The sequence below is a fragment of the Globicephala melas genome, chromosome 20, assembly GCF_963455315.2.
Source record: "Globicephala melas chromosome 20, mGloMel1.2, whole genome shotgun sequence".
Lineage (NCBI taxonomy): Eukaryota > Metazoa > Chordata > Mammalia > Artiodactyla > Delphinidae > Globicephala > Globicephala melas.
The window spans coordinates 39,321,073-39,343,487 of record NC_083333.1 but is presented as its reverse complement, the minus strand read 5'-3'; the positions used below and the strand labels follow the sequence as shown (position 1 = coordinate 39,343,487).

Below are 22,415 nucleotides of genomic sequence, written 5' to 3'. Positions count from 1 at the left end.
GATACTTTTTGAAGGTTTATTCATGGTTTGTAGCAAATGGGACTGAGAAGGCACAACCAGTGAGAGAAGGAACGTGGTGAGAGCCTAATGCGATGGTGGCTAAGAGAGGACACCACTTGCAATTGCTATGTTGGTAGTTGTATGGGATTACCTGGCACAGGCCCTTCTACTTGGCTGAAGAATATATAGCTCTCAGTGGAAAACATTTCTACTCAATGGAAGGAGAGAAAGCCATCCACCGTGGGTTTTCTTGGTTATTGGAGCTGTGGCACTTTGGGGGTCCAGACAGGAAAGAGTGGATTCCTCCTGCCTGACACTGGTTCTCCTTTTTGAATAGAAGAGCTGTTAGAAATGCATCCGTCACAGGGTTTGGCCCAGGCAGGGGGGTAGACTTCTGAAGACCTGAGTCCTTCCAGGCGCTTTCATTTGGAAATGGGTTCTCTGCATACTTCGTCTTACTTTCCTCTCTCTCCCTCTCTCCAAAGGGCAGCCGCATACTTGCTTGTCCTCAATGCTCTCTGAAGGATGGAGAAACCCATGACTCAAGAGTTACTGTCGGCGAATCCTTGGCTGTTTGGATTCCTACCGAGCCTCCTTCTCTGGTCACAGTCACCGGTTCCCATCAGGGAGTCGCCAGTGGGTGGGCTTGCTTCCCTCGCACAGCTTTGCACCCGAGAAAAAGCAGAAGATTTTTACCAGCTTGAGGAGCAGTTGGTCCCAGCTACTGTTCACCTAGCACCGTTCAGTCAAATGCCAACACTGAAGAGTGGGAAGAGTCAGGGAGTCTTCAAAGGAAACCAGAGAACGTGACTGATGTGTGCGTGCACCTTTAATTTCATTATCAGACCCTCCTCCATGGATTTATTAACTATTGTTGGAGAAATTAAAATTCTCATATTGAAAGAGATTTTCTTCTTTTGACTTTAGAAAGTGGATAATGTTGCTGCCTGATGTCAGGCGTGGGCCTCCTGTTGAAAACTGGGCCATACTGACCCATTAAAGCTTCCTCTGTGTGCCTTTCAAGTTGTCCCTTTAAGTGCCAGTAGAATGCCTAAGTCTTTGGGGGGCGGGTCCAGGTCTGGGAGATCTTTCCAAACAGAAGGGAATGAGCAAGGGAATGTAGGTAAGAAATCACATGGTATCTGTATATGGAAGGGCCAGTGGCTTGGTATTGCTGGGTTTTGTGGCAGGGGGTGATGTAACGAGGTTGTAGAGTTAGGCAAGGGCCAGAGCACGGGGAACCTGGAGGCATATAAAGGGTTTCGAACTTTATGTTGTAGGTGATAGGAAGCCTGATAGGTTTTAAATCGGGTGACAAGGTTGAATTTGTGTGTGTGTGATTGCTGTAGGGGATGGACTTTGAGAGCTGTTAGAGGTTCTAATTCAACTGTGAGATATCGACAGCCTGAGCAAGGGCAATGGTGGTTGGAAGACAAAGCATGCATGGGCGTGAGAGACACCTACGAGTTAAGTGAAATGAACAGGACCAGGTAACCGATTGGTTCTGCAAAGCAGCTAGGTAGTATCAGGGACGTGTCCCAGGTTTCTAGCATGAGTGAATGAGGTTTCTAGCATGAGTGAATGAGGTTTCTAGCATGAGTGAACGGGTAGGTTGTGGTGTCGCCAACTAAAATAGATGATTCAGAATGCAGGCGGAGGAGCTAGCCTAAGCTGGGGAATGGAGGTTTCCCCTTCAGATATTTTGAGTTTGACGTGCCTGTAGCCATTTAGGTGGCAAAGGGCAGTAGGCAGCAGAGTATGAAACTTTAAGCTCCCACATCAGGGGTAGGGGAATGTTGGTCTGGTACCAGAATGCTGGGATGCAAATCCCAGTGTCATCACTGGAGTGGTCAGTTTCCACAAAGTGGTGCAGCAGTGACAAATGACCCCCAAATCCCAGTGGCTTACAACAGTGAACTGTTATATCCTCACTGACACAGATGAAAATTGGGAGCTAGCTTTGGCTTTGCTCCACGCCTTTCTCATTCTGGAACCCAGGGTAATGGTGGAACCCCCGTCTCAGCCCAGCCTCGTGCAGAAGGAAGAGAGCAATGGCAGAGCCATGAGATGACTCTAAAACTTCTGCACAGACAGGGCACTCAGTGCATTTGCTCACATTCTATTGGCCGAAGCAGGTCACGTGGACAAGTCTGAAGTCAGCCAGGTGGGGACATACACTCCTCTCACCGGAGGTACAGCATATGACAACAGTCAGGGAGCAGTATTCATCTAGTGGGGAGAAAAGAAAATCGTTGGGCCCAACCATATGACTTATGACAACCACTAATGGGCTATAAAACCTTGGGGATTTACTCAACTTCTCTCTGTTTTGCTTACCTTCTCTGTAAGACAGGAATGGCAGTACTGCCTCTTAGGATTGTTAAGAGAAGTAACACAGTTCGTCCATGTAAAGCGCTTAGAACAGTGTCCGACACAGAGTAAACACTTTATAAATGTAGGTGGATGGAAGGAAGAGGGAAGGTGGGGATATTATCTAAGGGGGACTGCGGTTCAGTTTGGGAAGATGAAAAAGTTCTGGAGACGGAAAGTGGCAGTGGTTGCACAACAATGTGAAAGTACTTAATGCCACAGAACTGTACACCTAACAATGGTTAAAATTTTATGTTGGGTATATTTTACTACAATAAAAAAAAATGTAGGTAGATGGGATTGTCTGGGGAGGGCAAGAAGAGGAGAAGAGGGCGGTGGGCAGAAAATGGAAAACTTGGGAACCAGCAGTGGGGGCGAAAGCATTGCGAAAGGGAGATTGTCTGCTTGGGAGACAGAGAAGGAACATTCTAGACACACAAGAAAACCAAGAGAGGTTGATGTCCTCCGAAGCCACAGGAATTGAGTTAGGAGGGAGTGTTGGAGTGCCTGAGGATGTCTGCTCTGCTTGGCTTTGAACCTGAACCTTCCCTTTGGCACCTTGATTTTGGTAGGTCTGCTTTCCTCTGCCAGCTCCTGATGATATCATTTCTGGTCACCGCCAACACCAGGCCCAGACTGCCTCAATGCCAAATCCTGGCCAGGTCTCTTCTCCGAGGTCCCTCCCTCCCCTCCCCTCTAGCCAGTCCTCTTTCGTCCATTGCTGACATCTTGGTGAGACAAATCTCTTTTCATTAAAAAGACACAGAATTGAGGACATCCTTTCTTGTGTCATTTTTTTATTACCGTTGGTATATATGGTTGTACCCTGAAAAACAAAAAGCTTCAAACTTTGAATTTAAAAATTAGGGTTGGTTAGTTTATGGTCAAGATTCCTTTATTAACAAAAGAGTTCATCTTTTGTTTACGAACATTGTCTATTTGATAAGCCATGGGTTAGAGAAACTGAAAGCTAAAATTTTTCAATGGGAAATGCAGACTGTACAGTTGCAAGGAAGACAAGATGCTTTTTTCTTTTACATCAATTACATTTGCACCGCCACCTTTGGAGAAACCTTGGTCCAGAGGATTTCTTCCATTTCTTCGTTGCTTCTAGACCTTGTCTGGCCAATCATCACATGAGCATCAGAGGACTGTGCACAGAGCTGTGGTTCTTAGCTCTGCCAGGAAAAAGCTCTGCGAGGAGCCTGGCTTTTTCTTATTGATTTTATTTCTCGAAGAGTTTTCTTACTAAGTGAATTGACCTTACACAGTTAACTTGATGTAATCTAAAGAAAATAGATGAAGTATGCTTTAGAAAAAATTACACATGCTCTAACCAGCCATTTGGCAATCATTTTCCACAGCGTCTGTCCTTTCGGGGATGGGGAGGTGGGTTTTTTTTTTTTTTACACGTGAATGATTACATCTACATACAAGAGCTCCAAACTCTTACTGACCTCCCTCTGCAACACCAGGTGGTGTTGGGGGACAGAGCACTGAGGCAGGCAGGGGGTCTCTCTCAAGGCGTCAGTCACCCCAGGTTGTTTGGCCAACAGTCCCAGGGCATCTGGGCAGTCCACACACATAAACGTGGCAGCTCTTCCAGTCATAATAACATTTGTGGAACACATTGGATGGCCTCAGATGCATCCCATGGAGATAGGGGGACTTTTTTTGGTCCTTATTTGCGGTCAGAGTTCTTTGAAAGCACAGGACATTGCAGCTGGAGAAACTTTCTTAACAGGGTTCCACGTTTCTAGGTCCTCACGCAGCAGCCTTTACCTCAATTGCTTCATGAAGCGATCACTTCATTCGTAGAATATGGGGGACCCTCTCCAGCCCTCACCCCAATAATGTGAGCATCTGGATAGGTTTTCAATCCAGAAATTATAGATTTAAAAGGAATAGCTGTTCCGGTGTTCTGGGAGTCCTGCTCAACAGTCCTGCGTGTATCCCTGAATTGATTTTGAAGAAGCAGGTGCTGTCCTGGGTCCATTCTCCTAACCCAGTCAAGCCAGCGTGAAAGGCCTGTGTGGGGACCACAGAGACCTACACCAGGCTGTTCTGCTGACTGTCTGCTTCTAGCTAGTGATCATGAACTTGCCCATTTCACCAGCAAATTTGGATCCAGGGATGGCTTCTGATTTGTAGCAGCTAAGTTTCTGACCTCAACTTCCTCACTTTGATTTCCCCTCGGGTTTTGGGACCTTTGAGGTCCCCCAAAGCCTCAGATATAGAGCCCAGAAAGGAAGGGTGGTCTAGGGTGTGTGTGTCTCCTTTCCTTTCTTTGGGGGCATCTGTGTTCATGAGTGGCAGCTGAGAATCCGAGAAACAGTGTCCCTGGAGCTCTTCCCGGGATTCACTAGGGTCCATTCTGGCTGCTGTATGACTGGCTCCATGAGAAATGTGAGAAGCAAAGGCCCTGGGGAAGGGGCTGCTAAGACAGAGCAACGCTGGACAGAGCTTTCTGGGAAACTTCAAGGCTCCCGGGAACCCTGGGCAGCTGCCTATCCAAGAGTCACTGCGCGATGTGAAGAGGCTGCCCTGGGTGGGTGGGAGAAGGTGAGGGTAGGATTGGGGTGGGGGCAGCTGGTACGGGGCTCAGTCCTCAGTCTTTTCTTTCTCCCTGGAGAATTTCACTCTGAACTTGGAGAGGTGGCAGAGTCCCCGTCCTCGGGGTCCTGCCCGTGTGGGGAGATGGGCTGACCCCCCTTCACGCGCTTCCACTTCATCCTTCTGTTCTGGAACCACACTTTGACCTGATGAAGGAAGCAGAGGAGCCTGGTCACTTCACGGCAGGTGTGACCGTCTCCTCATATGGATGCTGAAGCTACCTGGGGTGCAGCTCTGGGGACCCCCCAGCTCGAAATTCTGCTTGCCCCTCCCCACGCCTCCAAGGGAAGACCCACCAATCGGCCCAGAGGCTTGTCTTATGTCTCCAGATAAAGAAAGCCTGACAGAAGAACCAGTTCTAAAAGTCACACTGGCCCCACCCCCTTTCACAAGCCCCTCCCCTCCTGTGCCAACGCCCTCTCCCTGTAGCTTCTATTACCCAAGCATCTGGGAACACAGGATCACCAGCCTCACCCTCAGGCACATTTATAAAGCACTTTTCGGCTTAGATAGCTCTGGTCTGGACATTTTCTCATCTGGGCTTCAGCATTTACCTGCAGGTAAACCTGCAGGGTGGGGTTATGACACTGCCTTACAGATGGAGACCAAGAGAGGTTAGGAGAAGACACGTCCCAGAGGTCTCAGGGCTACGAAAGGGTAGAGGCGGGATCTGAATCTAAGTCCTCTGATTCTAAATCCAGCATTTTGGCAGATGCTTTCTCAACTGAAAGCTGCAATCAATAATAATAATAATAATATTTTATTCCACGTCAGAGCACGGGGATGGATGGAATGCTCTGAGAGAAAGCCCGAAACAAAGGGCTAGGAAGCTTTTCTCCGAGTGTGTCCAGGAACCAGCTGCAAATCCAAATCACCTGGAGAACTTACTAGAAATGCAGATTCCTGGTCCCACTCATTATGACTGGAAAATCGCTCCATGGAGCTCCGGGAGCTGCATTTTAAACAGGGCCTGGATGATTCCACTGCACACTCAAGTCTAGGGATAACCAGATCAGAGGTTTCAACCCTGGTTGCATGTGAGAATCACCTTGGGGACCTTCGATGAATTCTGATGCCTGGACTTCACCTCAGACCAATGAAAACAATCTCTAGGGGGTGGAGCCCAGGCACTGGTGTTATTAGAATCTCCGCAGGTGATTGTCAGGTACAGCCAGAGTTGAGGACCACTGGACTGGGGCAGAGGGAGAAGACGAAGAAGGTTCTGGGAGAAGCGGGGGAAGAGAGGGGTATGACAGAGCACAGGAAAGGAGGCATGGCCAGAAGAGGAGGGGCACCTGCCGCTCGGAGAGGTCCAGGTTTACGGCTATCTCGTATCTCCGGAGCCGGGTCAGGTAGTTGTGATGAGCAAACTCGGCCTCGAGCTCCCGCAGCTGCTCCTTGGTGAAGGCCGTCCGCTCCTTGCGGGCCTTGCTGCTGCCCTCCGGCTTCCCTCGGTTCTCCTGGTTGTCTGGGGAGAGAGGGCCCCAAACAGGAAGAAGTGAGCCGCAAGGGCCTTGGTTCCCTTTCTTTTTGTCCTCAAGCAGCGGGGCAGCCTTTCCCTGTTGCTCTTATTTTGAAAGGATGCTGAGAAAGAACCCACGGTGTCCCTTTATCATTCATTCTAGCGTCTTCACCCCCAGAGAACTGGAAAGGTTTTTGGATATCAACCTCAGGCACACCTCCCCCACAACTGTTTTTAATTCCCAAAGCACAGGAAGCTGCCCTTGACTGTTTAATGATCTCCACCCCACCTCTGTCCCCACCTACCCACAGCTTTCCATTAGCAGTGGCTGTAAGTTTGTGGGGCAGGATGCTCTAAAACTGAGGTTCTCTGTCCTCAACGACAGAAACATCACCTAGGAACTTGTTAGAGATGCAGATCCTTGGGCCTCCCCGCACACCTGCTGAATCAGAAACTACGGGAGCGGGGCCCAGCGATCTGTTTTTTGTTTTTCCCAGTGATCTGTTTTAACAAGCCTTCGATGAGTCTGACACATGGTCATGGTTACAAACCTCTGCTCTAAGACCTGGCTACTCAGAGGGTGCCTGGTGGCAGCAGTCGTGTGGCCAGGGAGCTGTCAGACTTGCAGGATCTCCACCTCACTCCATCCTCAGACCTACTGAATCAGAGTCCGCATTTCAGCCAGATTCCCAGGGGAGGTGTGTACACGTGTAAATTGAGAAGCGCTGCCTTAAGTTTCTCCCGCTCCCCCCCAATGCTCTGACACCAGGAGGGGCCAGGTCTGGAAAGTTCATTTACGAAGGAGGCTCTGAGTTCGACAGGGCAGGGGCTCAACCGTAGCTGGTAACGGGTACAGGAATCAAGCACCTTACAGGCACCAGCCACTTAATCCTCACAGTAATTCAGCCTGGCGAGCCCTAGGATGAGACCCATTTTATAGGCCAGAAAACTAAGCACAGAGAAGTGAAGCAAGTTGTCCAAGTTCATCCAGTTCATCCGGCCAGTGAGTGGTGGGGACAGGAATCCAACTCAGGCAGTTTGATTCACACAGTGTTCCAATGAAATATATGTAGGAAGGCTTTACAAACTGTAAAGTACTGTGCACCCAAAAAGGACTGTATCGTGATCTGAACAGGGGAAGGGGCGGTGGTGGATGGAGAAGCACACAGGAAGGAGACCGACACACCTACACAATGAACTACCAACGCGTGCCACGTGGCCCGGGAAGGGCTCCAGGAAGCACGTTTTACTGCAGCGCTCTTAAAAGTTAGAAGTCTTTCGTTTCATTGCCCTTGTACATACAGGGAGCCCGGCCAAGGGGCCAGATTGCCGAGCGGGACGGGGATGTGGAGCCCCCTCGTCCACCCCACGTTCCCGATGGGAACGTCAGCCCGCCGGTGCTTTCTAGCGCTTTCCACGCAGTCCCCCTTGCATTTCTGTCTGCGCGTCCTCCGCCCCCGCGCCACGCCTCCGGGAGCCGGATAGAAGGGGGAGCCGCCCGTCTCCTCCCGACGTCCCCCGGGAAGCAGAGGAGGCGGAGTAGGGGCCGCCGCCCGGGTGCCGCCACCGGGGGTCCCCGCAACCCCGATGCTGGGCTGCCCGTGCCGGATCCGGGTGGGCCGCCTGCCGGGCGCGCCCGGGGGCGAGTTCTCCTGCCGGGCTGTCTGCCCAGACCCCTCCGGAAGCGGAGCCGGGGCTGGCGGGGAAGGACGCGCCGCCTGGCTGGGGTCCCCCAGGAGTCTTCAGCCTTGGCTGGCGCGAGCCCGGGAGGGAGGGGCGGTCACGGTCACGCCGGGGAGGGACGCCGATTCCGGAGCACATCCTCGTCTGCGCGCCCAGAGCGAGGCTGGGAAACCTGGATTGTTTCCCATCCGCTCCTGTCCTGGAGCTCAGTATTTCCCAGCTCTAACCTTTCGCAGCAGCGCGGGTGTTAAACCCAGAGGACTTGCCCCGACGTTTGAATCCTGGATCTTCTTGCTGGAGCCTCTGGGGAAGTCGCTTAACCTCTCTGGGCTTCTCATCCAGAAATCTACCTCCCAGAGGTTTTGGGAAGCTTGGACAAGCTGCTGTGTGTGGAAAATGCTTTTAAAACTCTAAAGCTCTGGACAAATATAAAGTATTCTTCCGATTCTTCAATTCCTTGAGACGCCATCTGAGGGGCTGGGGTAATAGCTACCGTTTCTTAAAGGCTTCCACGTGCTAAGGTGCAGTCACTGCTTTAATCCTCCCCATACACCACACGTAGGAGTAGGTAGTAGTATTATCCCTTTAGCTTTGTCGTGTGGATTTGTGGGATAATTTGATTAATAGCGCTCTCTCCCCAGGGATGTAACTGCTTTTTCTCACTTGCTACTGTACCTGGCACTTAGGAGGTTCTTGCTAAATGTTTGCTAAATCCCTCTCAGTAGATAGAGGCAGAAGCAGCCTCAGAGAGGCCCGGGAACTTGCCCAGTGTGCCAGGCAGCTTTTGGGCGGCAGAACCGAGATTCGAATCCAGATCCACCTGACTAGAGCCTTGGCCATCAACCCTGGCGTCAGGTTCTCCATCTTGCGTCGGCTGGCTGGCAGCTGGACCTGGACCATCGCAGCCCTGCCCGTCTCCGCCTCCAGGGCTCCTGTGGGCCCTGGGTTGATGCCCACACCCACCCTCCCCTTCTCTCAGGCCTGCTGAGGTGTGCACAGGTCCCCTATGGAAACCCCCCAAATACCTCCCCCCAACACACAGAGTTCTGCACATAATCCTTCCTAGAGAGAAGAAGGGAGATAAAGGGAGGAGACCTTTGGAGCTGGTCTTGGACTGGTTATGGGGGCAGCTGACCATTGTCAGCAAGGCCAAACCCCACCCTATCCACTGTCCTCTCTCACCTCTTAGTATCCTGATTTAGGCGCTGGGGCCTCAGGATGGGAAAGAAGAAATAGGATAAAGGAGCCTGGGCTGGGAACTGAGTGTCTGAGCCCCTGTGTGAACCTCGGGGCAACACCCGCTAAAGGGGGTGGCAACTGGCACTGGAAGAACCTTTGTCCCTCATCAGCTTCCCAGAGGGGTAGGAACTTTGATCACTGTTAGAAATGACAGGGCTTCCCTGGTGGCGCAGTGGTTGAGAGTCCGCCTGCCGATGCAGGGGACATGGGTTTGTGCCCTGGTCCGGGAAGATCCCACATGCCATGGAGCGGCTGGGCCCGTGAGCCATGGCTACTGAGCCTGCACGTCCGGAGCCTGTTGCTCCGCAACGCGAGAGGCCACAACAGTGAGAGGCCCGCGTACCGCAAAAAAAAAAAAAAAAAAAAAAGAAATGACAAAGGGGTCAGAAGTATGGCAAGTTAGCTATGAAAACGAAAGTGGAAGTTATGGTTCTCTTTGTTCTGCAATAGTATAAAAATAGTATATCTTTTCATCAAGATAGGAAAAGACAAAGAAAAATGATAAATACTTTTATACGGTTTCTGGCCAGGGGGTGTCCATTCTGCTGGATCACGTGCACAGTTCCTATGCATGCTACCCCCAAGATGGTTTGATCCCTTTGTTGGAGAGCCTCCCTCCCCTCTCTGGCCTCAGCTTCCCCACGGGTAGAAGTATGGGATTGGGCTGGGCCTTCTTTCCCTGGGCGAGCTGTTGTCAGAGTTCTTTTCCAATACGCCACCTGGCACTCTCTTCTCTCCCTACTCCCTCTTCTGTTGAGAAACCCCGGCCTGGAATCCGAGGTCCCTTCCAGTTTCCAAGATTCTTGTCTTGGCCCCAGGTTACACCCTTCAGTCAGCAGGAAGGAACAGTGTGTTGTGTGTTCTGTCCCAAGGCCCTCCGCAGCCTTCCCAAGGCCCTCAGCCCAAAGATCAGGGCTGTGCTGGGGAATTTCTCTCTCCCTCTGACATGCACAGCACCCCAAGCCTGGAGCTGCGTGGAAGGGAGTTGTGTTTGCAGAGATTTCTGAGGACCTGTTGGAGAGCCTGAGCCTTAGCTGGCTCTAAGAAAGGGCTCTCTGACCTCGGGCAAGTCCCTTAAGTTCTCTGAGCTTCAGTTTCCTCATTTGTAAAACAGAATAGCCTCACCCACTGTGATCAGAAGGCTTCTGAGAAGGCAAAACGAGATGGGTAATGTGTGTTAACACCTAGCACAGTGCCGGGCACACAGCTGAGGCTCCTTTTGGAGAACCACCGGAAGAGGTTCTGCTGGAGATGATGCTGGAGAGATGACACAGGCGGAGATAAAACACGGTGCATCTCAAGGTACCACATCTCCAGAGCTGTGTGAAAGGGGTGCCTTTTCAACGTCTGGCCTTTTAACTGCTTTCCCTTCTCCACTACTTTTGCACATGAATCCGTGTCTCTATTGCTTCCAGGAGCAGTAACTAGAACTGAGCAGCGTGACCATCCACGTCAGTCCTCCTGGTCCTGATTCTTCCTCAGGGCCAGCGGGCACCTCTTCCAGGACCACAGAGGGAGGAGGCCGGTGCTCAGCTGGCTGCCTCTGTGGTTAAGGAGGAGGCCCCCGGCCCCGCCCCGCCCTCTGCACACCCTCAGAGGGAGCAGGGCCATGATGGAATGGTCCGGAGCACCCAGAGAAATGCAAACAGGATGTGTGTGTGATTGCGGTTTCCACCAGGAGCTTTGACACCACCCGAGGTAAATTATTTCATAAGTAGCTGTCACGTTTGGCAGACCTTCTTAAAGTGAGCAGACAGCTTTATCGGAACTACGGGGAGGTTCTGATAGACCTTGGGGAACGTGCCTTTCTGGAGTCCTGTATTCCTACTCCCCAACTCTCACAGCCAGTTAACATAAATTTCTATCCAGGACCAGATAAACGGCCACAAGCCCCATATTCGGGTAGCACTCTGCAGTTGACAATTGACAATGGATTTCTTTCCCCCAGAGATAAACTTCTTTGGGGCTTTCCTCTGTACTACAGAATCATAGAATAGTAGACCTGGAAGGGGACTTAGAGATGATCTGATGTGGCCTTTACATCTTACAGGTGAGCCTAGAGAAGGTAAGAAACTTGCCTAAAGACACACAGCAAGTTAGCAGCAGAATTGGGCTGAGAACCCAGATTTCCTTTATAGGAAGCTATTTCCTGACTGTTAGGCTGCTTCCTACCAGGTCCTCTTAATTATCCTGTGAGGTAGGTAAGGTACACATTAGCCCATGGAACAGACGAGGAAATTAAGACCCAGAGACTAAATGGCTTGCCAGAAGTCCCCTGGGACCAGTTCAGGCTACGTCACACTGCACTGCAGGGGTGATGAGTATGGAGCTGTGCTCGCTCCAGGGATGGCGTCTGGGTCTGGGTCCAGGTCTGCCTCCCTGGGACTCCCCTTGGCAGATCCTCTGAAAATGGGGTCTACAGCTTCCTGGGCTACAGACCAGACCTTTAATGTGCTCGTTAGTTTTGATACTTTCAACTTCAGAGGGAAGAGTCAAAGCCCTGAAAATAGACAAGACCTGGATGGAGCCAGTCCCAAGACCAGATGGGCCTTTGCATCCACACCTCCCTGGCTTCCTGGGACTGGCTTGACTTTCTCTCTGGGCCCCGACCCACCTCAATGTCAGGCCCTTTCTGTCTCCCATGGGGGCCTGAAGAGACCTGGTGAGGCTCCCAGCCTCTTTGAGGAGCCCAGCAGTGGGGCTGGGGGATTCAGGGAGGGGAATACCTGGGGCTAGAGTCGTCTTTGCTGAGAGTCCCAGGTGGCGGGGGGTGGGTGAGGGTGGGCAGTGATGAGGGATAGTGGAATGGACTGGGTGAGGAGATGGGGTGTGGGGACCATGAAAGAGGGGAGCAGAGAAGTGGAGGGGGTACAGGGGCGGTGGAAAGGAGAGGCTGGAACAGCAGCAAGTTTCTGAGACGGTTGGGGCAGGCGAGAGAAGCGCTGGGCTTTGTTTGTGTTTATCAGTTCCAGATGTCATGCTCAGCTGTCACCGAAGGAAGCGTGGGCTTCAAGACCCAGGGCCCACTGCTCACACTGCTTCTCCACCACTGAGTTCAAGGAAAACATGACATAGAAGAGTCTGGAATGGGGGTGGGGACTGCGAGAGGAATCCTGGCCAGAGGCCAGGGCACCCTGATTCCGTGAGTGGAGTGGGCACTGGGGAAGCTGGCCCCAGGGGTCTGCAGGGGCCTCGAGTCCTGCCCCTCCGAAAGGGGTGAGTGTGGATTTGAGATCGCTCAGCCTGATACTCGGTGTCACGTTTGTGACCCAGGCGACACTCGGCTGAGGTTGTCCATTTATTTTGTTATTACCTCCTTTCCTTCTTCCTCTGTCCAACAGCCTGCTTTTTTAGAGATTCATTCGTAAAACAGTCTCCACTTTTTCTCTTCTCTCTTGATGGGAGTAAGATAAGAATGCGGGGGTCTGCTTGTGGTCAGAAGCAGCGCTCTGTCTGAATGGACAGACACTAGTGGCCAGCGGACCCGGGACTGGAGCATTTGTCCCGCTGCTAGAACTTTGTCCCTGTACCCTCTGTTTATGGGCTGAACTGTGTCCCCCCCACCAGTTAATATGTTGAAATTCTAACCCCCAGTACTTCTGAATGTGACTGTATTTTGAGATAGGGTCTTTCAAGAGGGGATTAAATTAAAATGAGGCAGTTAGGGTGAGCCCTAATCCAATCTGACTAGTGTCTTCATAAGAAGAGATTAGGACACACAGAGAGCCACCAGGGATGCGCACGCACAGAGGAAAGGCCGTGTGAAGACGTGACAAAAAGGCGGCTGTCTGCCAGCCAAAGGGAAACGCCTCGGCAGAAACCAAACCTGCCATCATCTTGATCTTTGACTTCCAGCTTCCAGAACTGTGGGAAAATAAATGTCTGTTGTTTAAGCTACCCAGTCTGTGGTATTTGTTATGGCGGCCCAAGCAAACTAAGACGCCCCCAACTCCCCATATCCGTGCTTATCACTGAGGAGAGAGAGGGAGCAAGGCCACTGGGGGGTACTTGGCAAGGCTGATGCAAGGCCATAGGGACGGCTCTGCAATTCCTCTAGACTGGAGAGCACAGTCACTTGTCCATGTGGCAGCTGGGCCCTCTCGTTGCCCAGCTGTGAGCCCCCCTAACTGCCTGGCTGTGGTGGGTCCCCTTTGTTGCCCAGCCACAGCAGCTCCAGCCATGGGAGTGCTTGGGAGGCAAGCCCAGCACCCTGTAGCGGATTCCTGCAAGTCCAACCTGCACGTGGATACGTCTTTCTGACCCAGCACTCACCCTGACCCTGGGCTGGTTTTATGACCGAAGTCTGGCTCTCTGCACACTTTTTTGTGAGTGAGACTGTAAAAATCCTGATGCATTTTCCAGAAGCACATCACGCATGGTGAAAACCCTCATGCCAGGCGGTGGAGCCACTCTCAGAGGGAAAGTGAGAAAATGAATGAGTGAGTGCCAGGCTGCACTAGAGGCTATTGGCCAGACATTGAATGAGCTTCTCCTGTGTACACATGTTTCAGTAGGTGCTAGGGAGACTGCACAGGTGAATCAGATAGCATCCCAGCCCTCTAGACACTTCAATTTTAAGGAAAAAGGCAGCTATATGCATCTAGAGCTCTGGATACGGGCCAACTGTGGTTTGATTCTAAGATGGAGGTGTCAGCAAGGTATGCTCCATGTGTGAGGGGAGAGAGGACATGAAAGGATTCTTGGACACTCAACAAACTAAGAGTAGAAGGAAATTATCTCAATATAATAAAGGCCATATATGAAAAGCCCATAGCTAACATCATACTCAGTGGTGAAAAAGGGAAATAGTTTCCTCTAATATCAGAAACTAGGGAAAGGAGGCCCACTCGCACCATTTCTATTCAATATAATACTGCAAGTCCTAGCCAGAGCACTCAGGCAAGAAAAAGAAATAAAAGGAACCTACATCAGAAAGGAAGAAGTAAAGTAATCTCTGTTTATAGATGAAATAATCTTGTATGTGGAAAACCCTGAAGATTCCACAAAAGCCTCTTAGAACGAATAACTAAATTCAGCAAGGTTGCAGGTTACAGAATCAGAATGCACCAATCATCTGTGTTTCTATACTGAACAATCCAAAAGGGAAATTAAGAAAACAATCCCATTTATAACAGCATCAAAAAGGATAAGATACGTAGGGATAAACTGAACTAAGGAGGCAAAAGACTCGCACAATGAAAATGACAAAACATTGCTGAAAGAAATTAAAGGCACAAATAAATGGAAAGACATCCTGTGTTCATGGATTGAAAGACTTAATATTGTTAAAATGTCCATACTACTCAAAGTGATCTTCAGATTCAATGCCATCCCTATCAAAATCCCAATGGCATTTCTTTGCAAGAATAGAAAAAAAAAATCATCCAAAAATTCACATGAGATCTCAAAGAACCCTGAATAGCCAAAACAATCTTGAGAAAGAAAAACAAAGCTGGAGGCCTCAGGCTTCCTGATTTCAAAACATATTACAAAGATACAGTAATCAAATCATTATGGTACTGGCACAAAAACAGACACTTAGATCGATGGAACAGAATAGAGAGCCCAGAAGTAAGTCCTCACATAGATGGTCAAATGATCTTCAACAATGGTGCCAAGGCTACACAGTGGGGAAGGCACAGCCTTCAACAAACGGTGCTGGGAAAACTGGATCTCCACAGGCAAACGAATAAAGTTGGATCCTTACCTTACACCATATGTAAAAATTAACTCGAAATGCATTAAAGACTTAAAAATGTAAGACCTAAAACTAGAAAACTCCTAGAAGAAAACATGGAGGGAAATCTTCATGACATTGGATTTGGTGATGATTTCTTGGATATGACACCAAAAGCATAGTCAACAAAAGCAAAAATAGACAAAACTACGTCAAACTTAAAAATTTCTGTGTAGCAAAGGAAACAATCAACAGAATAAAAAGGCAACCTAAGGAATGGGGAAAATATTTGTGGACCATACGTCTGATGAGGGATTAATATCCAGAATATACAAAGAACTCCTGCAAGTCAACAACAAAAATCAAACAGTCCAATTTAAACCTGGACAGAGGACTTGAATAGACATTTCTCCAAAGAAGATATACAAATGGCCAATAAGTATATGAAAAGATGCTCAACATCACCAGTCATTAGGGAAATACAAATCAAAAGCACAATGAAGTATCACCTCATACCTACTAGCATGACTACTATCAAAAAAACCCCAGAAAATAACAAGTGTTGGCAAGGATGTGGAGAAAGGAGAAATTGGAACTCTGTGCACTGTTGGTGGGATTGTAAAATAGTACAGCTGCTATGGAAAACAGTATGGAGGTTCCTCAAAAAATTAAGAATGGAATTACCACCTGATCCAGCAGTCCTACTTCTGGGTATATGTCCAAAAGAATTCAAAGCACGATCTCGAAGAGATATTTGCACACCCATGTTCATTGCAGAATTGTTCATAATAGCCAAGAGGTGGAAGCAACCCAAGTGTCCAATGACAGATGAATGGATGAAGAAAATGTGCACACACATACAATAGAATATTATTCAGCCTTAAAAAAATAAAGAAATCCTATCATGTGCTACAACATGGATGAGCCTTGAGGACATTGTGCTGAGCTAAACCAGTCACAAAAAGACAGATACTGCTTGATTCCACTTACATGAGGTATCTACAGTAATCAAATTTTTAGAAACCGGAGGGTAGAATGCTGGTTGCCAGGGCCCGTGGGGAGAGGGCAAAGGGGAGTTGTTTTTCAACGGATACAGAGTTTTCCTTTTATAAGACGAAAAAGTTCTAGAGATCTGTTGCACAACAATATGCTTATAGTTAATGCTTCCGAACTGCACAGTCAAAAATGGTTATGATGGTAAATCTTACATTATGTGTTCTTGACCACAATTTTTAAAAAAGCAGATTCAAATGCAAGGTAAGAAGTCTCAGGGGAGCTCCTTTATGAAGTTACAAGCTGTATTTATAAAATCAGCACAGGTTCTAGCGATACTATAGTTTGAAACTTCTAAACTGTAACTTTCACTGAAATGATGCTAGGTACAAGTGGAGTCATAAAGGAAAGAAGGATGGAAGGAAGGAAGGGAGGAAGGAAGGAAGGAAGGGAGGGTCCTTGGAGTAAGTGGTTTTCAAGTTGGATGTTAAAATAAGTAGGCAGAAGAGCCCGGGAAGAGAAGGGTCTTTGAGGCAAGGCGAAGAACTGAGCAAATGCGGGGGGCGGGGGCATGGGGAGAAAAAGTGGGGTGCCTTTTCAAGACAAGTAAACTGGTATGGTTTCGTGGCAAGGTGAGTGGAGATGGAGGTGGGAGGCGGGGCCTGTAGCGGGAAATAAGCAGGGAAAGAGGTCAATCTGTGGAGGGTTTTTCAACCTCAGGGGAAATTGAGAGTGCGCGTAAGCTGGGCACGGGGAGGTGGACATCAGATCTTGCAGGGGAGAAATCGGGGAAGGAGGAGCCCTGGGAGGCACGCGTGTTGGAGCTGCAGGAGGATGGGGCAAAGCGAGTCTGATGAAGGCAGAGTGAGTGTCGGCGAGCGGCGCTGAGCTGATCCGGGGCACCGCGACTCTCCCAGGCGGGCGATCAGATTCACCTGTAGCTGGGCTGATCACACGCGACCTTCCCTTGAACCCCGTCAGGAAATCACCGAGAAATCCTTCATTCCCATAAATTAAAGACGACCACGGTAGCAACGACAGATTGGGGGCAAACAAGAGTGGCCTTGCAGCTGTCCTTGCCAGCAGGGGTCTTTAACACCCCCTGGCCCCAGGGCGGGAGTCGTTGGGATGAGTTAATATCACAGCTGTCTCCTAAATCAGTTTTGTGCTGTGAACCAACAGAAAGTCTCAGGGTAGGAGCCGAGGACCCCTGCTTTCCTGACCATTTCCCTGAGCAAATCAGCTCCACTTCCAGTAATGGGGAGTGATGGGGGAGCAGCTGGGACTGGCAGAGGAAGAAGAGGAGAGAGCAGAGAACGTTCCTTTTGAAACAAACTTCCAGTAACTTTCTGTTACCGGACCCCCCTGGCCAGGCCAGCCAGTACGGGACACATTTACCAGGCGTGACTCACCCCCTACCCCAGCCTCTCTGGCAGATCTCTGAGCTCCAGGCTCCTAATGAATGGCAACTGGATTTCAGGACCAACAATGATTGCGAGAAATTCCCACATCTTATACCCCAGACTCAGGAATTTCTGAGACAGCGTATTTGAAATATTCAATTCCACTGTCGCCCATAACATAGGACTATTTATCAGATTCTATGTTCTGAAGACTGGTTCTGGAAATATGGGCCTAAGACCATTCGTAGCTGCTAGTTATCGAACTCATGTGCCAGACACAGTGTTAATCTCACAGATCACGGAATTTAACCTTCACAGTGACTCCACATGGAGAGTGATACTGTTATAGTCCCATTTTACAGCTGGGGAAACAGAGGCTCCAAGAATTTAAGACCTTTCCCAGAGTCAAGCAGCCAAAAGTGGCAGTGCCGACCCTGCAACCTGACTGCCTGACTGTGAAGCACGATGGAAAACACACCCCTGAGCAATGCTGCTTAACCTTCCAGAGACGGCTTAGCAGGGGCCAGGGTGCGGTGCGTGAGACACGATGAATGCAGAAGGCAAAGGGTGCCCAAAACCTCAGTAATCAAGAGAAAGACTATTTTAACGCAAAGTTTTAAAAAATCAAAATGAATACAAAAATCCACAATGAACAGAATGTCAACATTGAAAATAGAGAATGCAACCAGTGGCTCAGGACGGGTAGGGTGGGGCGGGGGTCTTCGTGGGTTTGTCTCTTGTGAACTGAACTCCAGGCTCCTGGAGTTGGTTGTGAGCCTTGTCCATCGCTTTCCCTTTTCTTTAGGCTCTTACAACACTGGTCTTTCCTGCCTCCTTCCCCTTCGGTTACATTCTGAAGGAAGATGCAAGCAGCCGTGCAATAAAGGTTTCCATGCTGACCAGAGAGGGTCTGGGACCCCAGAGAATGAATGAGAGTCAGCTGGCTGTGCCCTGTCCTGTGCGACTGCTACTCCTGCTGCTGCTTCTGAGGGGACCCCGAGGGAGAGCCCAGGCTCCCTCCTGGGTGGGAAGCTCCCCCCACCAGAGGCTGACCCTATGAAGAGGGTGCTCTGGGGTGGCCAGCTGCTTGGTAAGTGAGCAGCGCCATCCATGGGCCACTCGCCAAAAGGAAAGATGGTGCATTTGGGTCTTGTTGAAACATGGAACGAGCTTTTGCCTGAGCCCAGCCCTTGGCTTTGCCCATGCCTTCCCAATGCTCTTGGCTCACAGTCCCCTGGAAAGTGGCTGGATGCGGCCAAGGTGGATGTGGGCAGAGATGGAGGACACAGTGGCAGGTGCCAAGGAGGGGAGAGCTCTTCAACTAGGCGCAGAGCCAAGTGGCTGACAGCTCATTGGAGAGGAGAAGCAGAAAGCGCCCCATTCTCTGCAAATCTCCATCCAGGCTTAGGAATAGTTCAGGGTTTGACTGGCTGGGGATTTAAAGGGCCCTTCTATTTAGTAGTATTATTTAGTAGTATTTAGTAGTAATATTTAGTATTTAGTAGGAAGGCTGTGGTTTTTATCATCCACTGTGAGCACAGTGAGGGGCTTCTTCAAGCATGGAGACCAGATATTTCAAAATGAGGATTCTGCTTGAAATCTACTGAAGGGTGTGGGATTCGGGGTCTGAAGTCTGGGGTTTGAGCTTTCTTCTAGGGTGACCAGCTGTCCCGGGGACACTGGACTTTCAATGCTAAAACCAGAAAAGTCCTGGGAACGTCGAGATGAGTGGGTCACTCTGTTTTGACTCCATGCTAGCAGAGATCCCCTCAGACTTTTCAGTCTTTCCTTTTCCACGTGTAAAGAATCAAGTCACTGACAAGACCTGCTGTACCAAACTCGAAAACTTGTGGGACTCAAAAGACTTATCGTATGTTTCCTGCAGCACCTCGAACCCCCTAGATCACAGCACATCCACTGCCGGAAAGGTATCTACTGGTTTCTCCTCCCTCTCAGTCTGAACTCTTTGGGGGTAAGACCACCTTATTCATCCCTGCAGTCCCAGGACCTCTGCCAATGCTTGGCAAAAAAAAAGATGCTCGGGAAATCTGCTACTTTGAAAGTGCTTCGTAAAGCAAAGCAGAGAGTGTTCTCGTTGGTTAGTCGGTCCTCTCATTTGCTGCCTGCCCCTTGTTAGCCCCATGAAAGGTCTTCTGTAGGTTCAGACAGACAGATGTGCCCCAAGGGTGGCCGTCAGGAGGACGTAGTGGGGCAGTGGGGGCAGGAGGCAAGGGCACTGTCTTGTTCCGGGCAAGGTGGGGACAGGAAACCAGACAAAAGGTGAATGGGTAGTGAGAGAGGCTGGGGGGGGGGGGCAGTCCCACGGGGAAATGAGGAAACAACAGGTCCTCCCAACCAGGAGGAGATGGACTTTAGCTGGGACCTGAACAAGCAGGTCAGCTCCATCGTCTGGCCTCTGCTGCTCCAGCGCCGAGCAGGGCTTTACCTGCACTCTGGGGTCCAGAGCTTACCCTTTGCTGCCTGCCTCCCTGACTTTCTCCAAGACTGGCGATCCCTCAGGAGGGCTCCTCAGAGGAGTGGCCTTTTGGGGGGGTCACCCAGACCTTAGCACGCTGAGCTGCCCCTTGGCCTGGGCACAGCCCAGCTGCAGAGGGCGATACCTCATGGGCAGTCTGCCCCAATTCTTACTGCCTGCCTCTTGCGTCCCTGCGCTATGTCTGCTTCTCTCCCTCTAGACTCCTGGAGACACGGAGTCCTGGTTCTACTTGACTGCCGGGGGTCCCAGCCTTGGTCCTAGCCCTCTGAGCCTTGGTCTCAGCTGACTCCTCTGGGGAGCAAGCCCTGGGGCTCTGGGACCTGGAGCTGGCTGGGGCATGGTGGGGAGAAGTGTGACCCAGAGGCAGCCTGGTTCAGGAAAGCCCCTCTCCAGCCCTTGACAGCCTGTACCCAGAGGCTCTGTCCCACATGTCCTTCAAATCTTTGTGGATTCTGTTTCGTTCTCTTGCCAGCACATCCTTCCCAAGGCCCAGGAGAGCTGAGGACACAGACATAGCCCCCGTCACCAGAGAATCTTAGAACTCTGAGTAGAAGCAACCCCAAAGGTAACTGTTCTAAGTCTCCTGCCTTTGGGTGGATTAGATCATATTGTTCTGCATTCATGGTCAGGATACCTAGGCTCAGAGAGGGCAAGCAACCTCCTCAAGGTCACACAGCAAAGGAACGGTCAGCTGTTCCTCAGGCACTTACCCGAACTCTCCTTTTTCCGCCTGGTTGACTTCTTCTCCGTCCCATTGGCAGTGCTCCCAAGGACCTCGTAGTCCTCGCCTGGGCCTCCCGTGGTGTCCACCAGGCCTGGGCTGCTGGCCCCCATCTCCTTGGAGCCCCCTGCTGGGCCCGGGTTGAGCCTATGCCGGGCCTCTGAGACAGGAAAGTGCCAGTCGGGAGGTTGTGGGAAGGCGGGGTGCTGCTCAGTGAAGCCGCGCTCCTCCCGGGGCAGGCTGTGTGGGGTGGCTGCTAGGCAGGAGGCTGAGAAGTCAGGGTACGCTGCCGTTGCCGTCCCTGGGAAGTCTGGTTTCTGGTGGAAGGAGAACGGGGTTGGCGGGTAGTGGGGGAGGCCTGAGGCCCCACTGCCTTCTGAGTGAGGGTTTCGAAGGCAGCCCCAGACCGGGGCCGGGGGATGGGGGCCCCTCATGCAGCTGCTGGCCACTGGATCCATCTGCTGTCTGGTCCACGCCTCAGTCCTTTCAAAGGCTGGAGTCTTACACTTTTTATATTCAAAGTGTTAAAAATGCAAAAAAAAAAAATTTTTTTAACAGGAGGGAAAAAGTTTCCACAGAAAATTCACCCCAGGAACCAAAACAAAAACCAAAGCTAACGTTGTTCCTTACAGCTACGCACACATGTGTCTGGCCACACATACGTGTGCCCGCACCTATGTTGGACTTCGTTCCTGGCTTCCTGGTCCCCCCCTCCGACACACCAACCTGCCTAGTGGGGTCCCCTGTACGTGTATTTGTCGCCGATGACACTAAACATTTTCACTGTCCCAGCCCAGACGCACCAGCTGATGAGTGCTCGTCTTGGAGCCCGCAGCAAATGCCTGCAAAGAGCTGGTCCAGGGCTGCTGAGACACACTTTTAAATCCTTCGGTAGGGGAGAGAGTGACAGATTTCTGAAGTGAAATGTGAGAGAGGAGAGGGAGGGGTTAACCAGCACACACACGATCCCCTCCAACCAAAACCCGAGCAGGCAACTATTAATCATCAGAAACCTTATATGCACATCTAATGGGATTTGCAGATGGAGTCTTTTAAAGAAACATTGTCTGTATTTTTTTTTTTTTAAGGAAAGAGAGCAGCACACACACAATTTCTTTAATGTTTCTCCTGTAACACTATGAAGTTATTTTATTGCACTGTTAACAAAATTCCCCAAGTCTTGGATTTGGAAAAAGACTTAAGTCATATCCAGAATCCATCAAGTGCCAAGTTCCAGGGAGTGAAGCGGGGAATGAGCGCAAGAGACAAGTTTGCTGATTGCATTTGATTTAAAGGCCCTTCTACTGCTGCTTGCAAAAAGGAAGGTGGATTAAAAGAAATCTTTTTTTGCAAGTCTCAGCGGCCCACTATGGTCTGTAGTAGAAAGACACACCCCAGAAAAAAATGATTTCTCTCGGCCCAAAGTGACATTCTCACTTTCTCAGTAACTTAAAAAAACAATCAGATTCTTCCTTCCGCTCTTTAACCCCCAACTTACATGCCAATTAGCCACACTCTTCTCCAGAGGCGTTTCAAGTCATTTTTCTCCACGGCAAAGGAAAGACACCTAGATAAGTTCCTTGAAGTTTCTCCAGGCCTCCCCCACCTGCTCTCTGATCCCCTAAACTTCACCCACCTGCTTCCCCTTCCCCACCCCCCAGAGACCAAGGTTTCCATGGAATCTGGGCATGGAAATAGGAATTAGGGGATTCTCATTCCCAAAGGAGTTCTCTTCAGCAAATGGTTGCATGGTCTTC

At 50.3% G+C, this 22,415-nt stretch overlaps 1 protein-coding gene across 1 annotated transcript; it reads right to left on the bottom strand.

Annotated features, from left to right (window-relative positions):
* Positions 1 to 4,998: 4,998 nt before the first annotated feature.
* On the bottom strand, positions 4,999 to 21,116 carry MEOX1 (mesenchyme homeobox 1). Its single transcript, XM_030848955.2, has 3 exons — positions 20,648 to 21,116; positions 6,279 to 6,451; positions 4,999 to 5,129 (listed from the first exon to the last, which is right to left on the bottom strand). The coding sequence occupies exons 1-3, from the start codon at positions 21,114 to 21,116 to the stop codon at positions 5,007 to 5,009; spliced, it is 765 nt and encodes a 254-aa protein (XP_030704815.1). The 3' UTR covers positions 4,999 to 5,006.
* Positions 21,117 to 22,415: the final 1,299 nt, after the last annotated feature.

Excerpts from the sequence above, each read along its gene's own strand:
- MEOX1 (XM_030848955.2), bottom strand. The coding sequence starts at position 21,116 with ATGGATCCAGTGGCCAGCAGCTGCATGAGGGGCCCCCATCCCCCGGCC. Across the intron at positions 6,452-20,647 it reads GCGGAAAAAGGAGAGTTCGG|ACAACCAGGAGAACCGAGGG; the intron begins GTAAGTGCCTGA and ends CTCTCTCCCCAG. Across the intron at positions 5,130-6,278 it reads TGGACCTCTCCGAGCGGCAG|GTCAAAGTGTGGTTCCAGAA; the intron begins GTGCCCCTCCTC and ends TTCCTTCATCAG.